General features: G+C 32.7%; 2 protein-coding genes across 2 annotated transcripts in view; both read right to left on the bottom strand.

Annotated features, from left to right (window-relative positions):
* LOC101495170 (protein NRT1/ PTR FAMILY 2.9-like) overlaps positions 1-1,979 on the bottom strand; it is a 4,361-nt gene extending 2,382 nt beyond the window's left edge. The window contains exons 1-4 of the mRNA XM_012718130.3: positions 1,439-1,979; positions 1,138-1,355; positions 461-1,020; positions 6-61 (exon numbers count right to left, since the gene is read on the bottom strand). Of these exons, the coding sequence (XP_012573584.1) occupies positions 6-61; positions 461-1,020; positions 1,138-1,355; positions 1,439-1,538 (934 nt within the window). The 5' untranslated portion in view covers positions 1,539-1,979. The remainder of the gene's footprint in view (positions 1-5; positions 62-460; positions 1,021-1,137; positions 1,356-1,438) is intronic.
* A 3,124-nt stretch (positions 1,980-5,103) lies between these two features.
* Positions 5,104-8,429, bottom strand: part of LOC101494629 (protein NRT1/ PTR FAMILY 2.11-like) — a 3,849-nt gene continuing 523 nt past the window's right edge. The window contains exons 2-5 of the mRNA XM_004508727.4: positions 7,534-7,693; positions 7,214-7,431; positions 6,419-6,972; positions 5,104-6,336 (exon numbers count right to left, since the gene is read on the bottom strand). Of these exons, the coding sequence (XP_004508784.1) occupies positions 5,427-6,336; positions 6,419-6,972; positions 7,214-7,431; positions 7,534-7,681 (1,830 nt within the window). The 5' untranslated portion in view covers positions 7,682-7,693 and the 3' untranslated portion in view covers positions 5,104-5,426. The remainder of the gene's footprint in view (positions 6,337-6,418; positions 6,973-7,213; positions 7,432-7,533; positions 7,694-8,429) is intronic.

The raw sequence follows: 8,429 nt of genomic DNA, 5'->3' as shown, positions 1-8,429 counted from the left end.
TGCTGAACCATCTGGATTTATTTTGTCTTCTTGGGTAATCATTGCAGCTTTGTCCAATACCCTATGAAAACAGTTTACCATATTTCTTTAAGTTGTTTATAGAGCTTATTTCCATAAATTCTACGGGATAGAATATGAAAACAGTTTTATTTTATTTTATCTTTTTGAAAAAATATGATAAGTGAATATTCTATAAGCGTTTAATGTAGTTGTTTATCCAAACAGGAAAAAAAATTATAGAGTTGGATAATTTGGTCTTTGAAAAGAAAGAAATATTGAGATTGAAAATTCTCAATCACATTAGTTTTTTTGGATCCTCAGTTTAGTCACTACAATCATCTCAAAAGGACTAACGTGATTGAAATATTTTAACTTCAGAGATTATTTAAGAGACCAAATTAAATAATTCTAATAGCTACAATTTCAAGGACTAAACTAAAATTAGATTGAAGTAGTTTACCTGAATTGATATGTATAAAGAAGCTTTGAATTAATACTTTTGGGTGGAACATAATCAAAGAGTGAAAGCATTGGATGCTCCGAAGGTAGTTTAAGTCTTCTTTTCTTGACAGCAACAACTATGACTTGAACAATACTAGTGACAGGACTACCACTTGGTTTAACTTTAACATACAATTTAGTTCCCATGAAAAACAGAACACATGATATGAACATCAAAGCAGCAGGAGTTCCCAAACCAATAGCCCAACTCACATTTGATTGAATATAAACAATTAGTGTTAAAGACACCATCTGTGCAAAAGTGAATGTAAAGAAATACCAATTGAAGAAACTATTGATTCCTTTCTTTCCTGAATCTGTTTTGGGGTTGAACTGATCAACCCCAAATGCTAAATTACACGGTCTAATCCCTGCTGCACCTACTAAGAGTAGACCAAATCCTGATATTAGAAAAGCCATTTGGCCAGTTGTTGGACCTTTGCATGTGAGGCTTTCCTTTTCACAGTGTGGTGGATGCAAATTCTTGAATACTGATGTTAGTTGTATTGCAACCAATCCCTGTTTGGATGCAGGGAACAAAAATTAAAATTGAATATGAAATTCAGACTTAGTACAATTTATTGATATTTAATTCTTTGCATGAAATGAATTATTATTTATATATTAAATAAATACCAGAAGGGAAGCAATAGAGCAAAATGCTAAGGTGTTGTAACGACCAAAAAATGCATCAGAAAAGAAAGCACCAAGCAAAGTAGCAAAGTTGGTGCTGCCACTGAATATATTGATGATTTTTGCAGCTGTGATGTTGTTCAGGTTGAATACTGTTGTAAGATACACCAACAGGTTTGTTAATGTTCCAATTGCTCCCAATTTCTCAAAAGTTTCATTTCCTGGTGAAAAGTTTCAATCATTAGAGAGAGAGAATGAATGAATGAATGAACGAACGAACGAACCAATGAACGTAGATGCTTACCTATGATGAAGGGCATGACCTTCCACCCTCTGTAGTTGATATTAGTATCATCATCATCATCATAATCTGGTTTCATGTTTTCTATCTCAATTGTCTTCATTGTTCTTCTCACTTTCTTCTTCAATTTATTCCGTTATATATGCTACTCCCTCGCCACATTAAATCGGAAGAAATATATTTTTTATCTTTAGTTAGTGAATACTGCACCTAATTACTGTGTCTTGCACTCCAATGCGACCTCTATCCTTCTCTATAATTATTCTATTTATAGATCTTTGGATCTTAATTACAAGGTTACCGATTGCACCTACTATCCAATATGCAATTTTGATTACATAAATACAATTAATTTTTATTTTTATTCTAGCAACATGCCATTGTGGTGGAAAGGATCCTTTTTTGTAAATCTAATCTATTTATGTAAGTAGATTTTAATAAAGCCTTAATAAGCACACGAGACAATAAATGTGTTTATGGGTATCGTCAAACTTGCAAATTTAGTTATTTAAATTAATTTATTTTATTAATTCAACTCATTTAAATTTAAGTCCAATCCTTTTAAATTTAATAATGTTTGATATCAAAGTCAATTTGACATTTCGAACTCATAAATCTATTTACTTAAATGATATTTAAATTTTTCATACCTTTGCAATAAAAATTTTTAAAATAGAATTTTTTTAAATTTTCAAAACATTTGAACAATCTAAAATTTTCAAAATAAAGAAAATTTCAAAACATTCTATATTTGAAAACTTTCAAAGTTTTATAGATTTAGAAACTTTTCAAAATTGAAAATTTTCAAAGTTTTATAGATTTAGAAACTTTTCAAAATTGAAAATTTTCAAAACTTTCCAAATTTCGAATATTTTTAAAAGTTTCAAATTTTCGAAATAAAGACTACATGTCGAAAATTTTGAAAATTTCAAAAAAGTCTAAATCTTGGAAGTTTCGAAAGTTTTTAAATCTAGAAAATTTTTATTTCTAAAGTTTCGAAACTCTAGAAAATTTGAAATTTTTTATTTTGAAGGTATGAAAATTTTCCCTTTTCTTTTTAAATTTAAAAATATTCAAAAGTTACGATGAATTCTTTAAAATTTCGAAAGATGAAGTAAAAAAATAAGTGATAAAAAAATTAAAGATTTTATAAATTGCACTTACTTTTTTTATTTTAAAAATTTGAAAATATTCAAAAGTTACAATAGATTCTTTAAAATTTCTAAATATGAGGTCAAAAAATAAGTGATAAAAAAATTAAAGATTTTATAAATTGCACTTACTTTTTTTATTTTAAATATTTGAAAATATTTAAAAGTTACAATGGATTCTTTAAAGTTTCGAAAGATGAGGTAAAAAAATAAGTGATAAAAAAATTAAAGATTTTATAAATTGCACTTACTTTTTTTATTTTAAAAATTTAAAAATATTCAAAAGTTAAAATGAATTATTTAAAGTTTCGAAAAATGAAATAAAAAAGTAAGTGATAAAAAAATTAAAATTTTTATAAAAAAACAAAATTGTATTTTCACGTTAGTTAATGGAGTGACATGTTTAAATGTGTAGAGTGCATAATAGAATACTCAAATTAGTATTGTGATGGATCTTTGGTGGCCTTGAAATCCATGATCCATTCATTTCCAAACTGACAAAAAAGTGAATGCATGGCTCAATTTTCTGCCCGAAAAGTCTTTCTCATCACTATCCAACTTTTGCACCTTTTTAACTAAAACACCATCATTTTTTTATTTGTACCACTTGTTTGCAAGTAGGAATTTAAAAGAAATGTAGCGAAAGTTTTTGCTTTCATTAGGTTTTAAGGAAAATTTTATTTGAGATCTTTCTTATTAAGGTTTCTTCCAACTAAAAGTCAACATTTTAATGATTGGAATTTTTCACATGAATCTAACTTTGAAGATGAACATCTCACCAATATAATTTAGAGGAGTGTGAGCTTAGGCGCTCCCTTTAAAACGAGAAATGGCAAAATCAAACAATAACTTTTTTATACTAATTTTTATGTATTAACACATACATCATATTACCTATGAAATATTGTTTGCCATATCTCATTTGAATCAACATATTTTCTACTATTTCTGCAGTTACTTTGCTATTATATGTATATCTGATCTCTTTTTTTACCTTCTCATCAATGCTTACAAACCAATCTTTGTGACCTGTCATGTGATTTGAACAATCAGTATCAAGAAACCAAATCTGGGACGAAGAACGTTATTTGTTTTTAACATTTTTTTCTAGAACTTATTGGTTTGTAGTTGCCATCAACAAGCCTGTGTTTGAAAACGGAGAACGTTCTTCGTTTGTGGTGGCCATCAATAACACATCATTTGAATTTGAATCCTCAACTACCATTTGAACTTCATCATCTCTTTGGACTTTCTTGGATTTGCATTCATTTGCAAAATTCCCCCATTTTTTACAATTGTAACATTGGATTCCTTTCTTGTTGAATTTCTACTTGTCATTCGAATTCTTGATGTTGTTATCAGTTATGTTCTGATTTGTTGAACTTCTAGTTCCTTCATCAGAATCATCAGTCTCTTCATCCGAATCATATTTCTTGTATCACTTGAATTTACCTTTGTCTTTCTTGTGCTTCATACCACCTTGGCTGGTCTTCTTGCTAACTTGGGCCTGCGGGGCCTGCATTTGAGATGTTGAAGTTGCTGCACACCTTTCTCTTACTCTCAGTTCATGAGCTTCAAGAGAGCCTTGCAAACCCTCCACCTTTATCTTATCAAGATCCTTTGATTCTTCAATTGCCACCACTATGAGATCGTACCTTTGTGTTAATGTTATAAGGATCTTTTCAATAACCACCACTTCAGTTAATGATTCACCATTTGTTCTCATATGATTAACAACAACCTGCACATGATTGAAGTAATCTGCCACAATTTCATCTTCTATCTACATAAATTTGCATTGCCTTCTTAGTATTTGAAACTTCACTTTCTTGGTCTTTCATCCACCTGTATAGTACTTAACCAAGATCTCCCATGCCTTCTTTGATGTAGATGCCTTCGAATCCTCTCGAAGTTGTTTGAATCCACACTTTGTTGGAAGTAAAACAATGCATTGTAATCTCTTTTCTTGCAATCTTTGAAAGTTGTTTGTTGTCTTTTCTGTTGGATTCACACCAAGTTGTTCATATTCATATTGAACAATCTCAAACACTTTTTGCGCTCCCGTCAACGACTTCATTGATGCATTCCACCTCTCCCAATTCTTCCTATCAAGGATTGACAAATTCGATGGAAATCCTCCTCTATTTATGTCTTCTTTCTTTCTTTTACTTACACTCGTGTTTCCCAATTTTTGATTTCCCCTCACACTTGAACTCGTGTTTTCCGAGAATTATAACCCAAGCTCTTGATGTCACTATTAAAACAGGTTGTATGGAGAAATTGAAAAGAAAAGAATAAATCAGAAAACGGAGATTGATTAACAGTCTGGAGAATGTTCTCCTTGTTACTTCACTTATTAAAATCAAACAGTTTTTACACCTTTTTATAGTATGTTACAAAACTGAATCTCAACCAACTTCCCACCATTCTAACTAACTTCTGATATTAAATTTTGAATTACCTTTAACATTTATGTCTAGAATTTTAAGCATTGGAAAGGTAAATAAACATCCAAAGGAAAGTTTGATAAGGAAAATTTAATTTAATATGTAGGAAGCAAAACAAAGAAAAATTTAACCACCATGTCAATGTGTAATTTTACTTTTTGCGTCCATCAAGTTCTTTAAGACAAACGCCTTAGATGAAGCTACCTTTTCCCTAAAAATATTGTACCTCAACTACCTATACCAAGAAAATCTATCAGATTGAAAAAGCACAAACTGTGTTTTTGTTGCTATATTCTATTTGATAATGATCTTTATGCTGCTTGTGACTCCACTTGATGAAAACTAGATTTCAATTTTCGGCCATGAAGAGTGAAAGATTATTGCAGCCTATAGCTATAGACTCAAGTCATTACCGCTTCTTTCAGACTGTTTTATCACTTTATCGAGTTCGATTGAACTGTTGTCCGTCCCTTTGTACCTATACCACTGTGCACATAACACAAAGTAGCCTAAATTTACAATTTCTAAAGCTGCAATGATGAGATAGAAGTTATCCAATCTACCCTTGTTCAGATCCTCCGGCAACCAACTCCCAGTTTCAGATCTCGCAGTGATATGGTGGATAACTGAAATAAGCATACTACTCAAATAACTCGACCCTGCATGTGCAGCGTAGAAAAGAGATCCTGCAATGCTTCTCATGTTCTCAGGAAATTGTTTGTAGTAAAATTCAATCTGTGCAACAGACATGAACGCTTCTGCTAGTCCAGCCAATGTCAGCTGAGGAATCAACCACAGACCGGACATTGATGAAATTGCGCCTTTTCTCGTTTCCACTTCTAAGGGTTTAGTAAGAGCCAAAGTTCTACGTCGCTCTTCAACTATGGCAGATACTAGCATGCTGAGTATAGCAAAGAATATGCCAATGCCCATCCTCTGAAGGAGTGTGATGCCACCTTCTTTTCGAGTGATCCTTTGGAGAAAAGGAACAACTTTTCGGTCATAAATGGGCAACCAAATTGCTAAACTAATCATCAGAAAGACATAGTAGGATGCTCCCGGGATCATGAACTCGCTTTGCCCAATACGCCGGTCAGATAGAAGGGCTTGGAACACTAAAATAGTGTGCTGTTGGACGATAACAACATAGTAAAAAACGGCTGAAACCCATATGGGCAACACTCTCAACAAGCATTTCATCTCTTCCACTTGTTGCATACTGCATAGATTCCAAGGATCAGAAGCAGATCCGTTGGGATTTATTTGATCTTGTGGGGTCATGATTGCCGCTTTGTCAAGGGACCTGTTAATATAAGTCATTCGGTAAACCCCAATTGAAAATAATCATATCTACCACCAAATGCTAATTTCTTGGTGTTGTTTACCTGAACTGATAAGTATATGGAAGTTTAGAATTCAATGACTTGGGAGGCACATAGTTGAAGAGGGAAGGATATAGATATTCTGGGAGCTTCAGCCTCCTTTTCTTTGTTGCAACCACAATAACTTGCACTATACTAGTTATGGGACTACCACTTGGTTTAACTTTCACATACATTTTTTCCCCCATGAAGAAGATTACAGACGACAAAAACATCAGAGCTGCAGGAATTCCCAAACCGACTGCCCAACTTACATTTGACTGTATGTAGACAATAATTGTTAAGGAAACCATCTGAGCAATAGTGAAAGTGAAATAGTACCATGTGAAGAAGCTGCTGATCCCCTTTTTCCCAGAATCTGTGTTAGGATTAAACTGATCAGCTCCAAATGCTAAGTTACATGGTCGGATCCCTGCAGCTCCTACCATCAATAATCCTAAACCAGTCTTTAGAACTGTCTTTTGCCAATCTGTTGGCCCTTGGCATGTGGTGTGTTCTTCACATGGAGGTGGATGCAGCTTCTCAACTGCTGCTGTTAGTTGTATTACAAGCAAACCCTGAAGAAAGCAGGGAAATCTAGGAATCAAAAGCACAACTCAAACGCACTGAGCTTGTCAAAGTATATAAGAATTGATAGTTTGATTATGTTCTCTAAAATGGAATTACTTCTATCGGTGATTGTCGCAAATCAATATCAATAGTATTTTGTTTTCTGTAATTCAGATATCCCTTGCGTATTTATTGACAAATAAATGGAATGTAATTAAGTGATGAATGCAACAGGAAGTATCAATTTACCAGAAAGGATGCTGCGGTGCAGAATGCCAGTGTCTTGTAGCGACCAAAAAAGGCATCAGAGGAAAAAGCTCCTAACAATGTTGCAAAGTTTGTGCTGCCGTTGAAGATGTTGATAATATTTGTAGCCTCGATGTTTTCCAAGTTGAAGACTGTAGTGAAATAGACCAAAAGATTGGATAGAGTACCAATGGCTCCTAGCTTCTCAAAAATCTCATTTCCTGTCAGTCACGCAAACGAAACCACACAAGATTTAAGAAAAATTAACAAGCAAGCACGAAGCAAGCAAAAAGTAAATATCCTACTGTTGCAGTCTCGCTCACCAATAATGAAGGGCATGACCTTCCACCCTCTGTAGTTAATCTTAGGGTCATCATCTCCTCCACTATTTTCGTTCTTCAGTAACCTTTCCTCTTCATTCTCCACAGTCTCACCATTTGTCATTTGTTCTCCGATTGGGTTCATGATCATATACTTCAAATGCTACCATGGGGAAGGAGAGGGAAAGAAGGGCAAGTGAGGGAAGCATGAGATATGGATTTCAAACAATAAAAGCCACATCACATGTCAAAAAATTACCATATTTGTCAATGTATGATTATCACCATAATAACTATTATCTACCCACATGCCACAAAATTACCCTATGTTGTTGACTTGCAAATATATTCTATGCATATATGTTTGGTTTAACATAGCAAAACTTGCATGTATATTGGTTGGTCCTGAAAGGGTCAAGATTATGTACAATATTTTTTCCCTTTTTCATTTTAGTTTTGATTTAATGTTTCAGTTGGCGTTTTCTGTGGCTTGCTTGAACCTAAAAGATCTTCATTGGTGACCAACAATTCCTTGGATTGGTGGTAAGAGATGGAATCAAATGGAATGGAATATGCTAGTTAGATTTTGCAAAATGGATGTTATCAGATTCTATTTCATTCCACTCTATTCCATCTTATACCACCAATCCAAACATAACGGAATAAAACATTACACTACCTTTGTCCCTAAATATAAGACTTTTTTGAGAATTTTCTGTCCCTTTTAAAAAAAAAAAAATTAAATTTTCAACTGCATTAATTTTTTATTTATTAAGATACCCATAACTAATTTACATATGTTTCTACAATCAACAATAAATATTACTAACATACCCTAAAACCAATATCCATTTAAAAAAAATCTAATACTACTATTCACTCTCGTAATTTCCATGATC

Source organism: Cicer arietinum, chromosome 7 (genome assembly GCF_000331145.2).
Source record: "Cicer arietinum cultivar CDC Frontier isolate Library 1 chromosome 7, Cicar.CDCFrontier_v2.0, whole genome shotgun sequence".
In the NCBI taxonomy this organism is placed as follows: domain Eukaryota; kingdom Viridiplantae; phylum Streptophyta; class Magnoliopsida; order Fabales; family Fabaceae; genus Cicer; species Cicer arietinum.
This window is presented reverse-complemented; position numbering and strand designations above follow the sequence as displayed.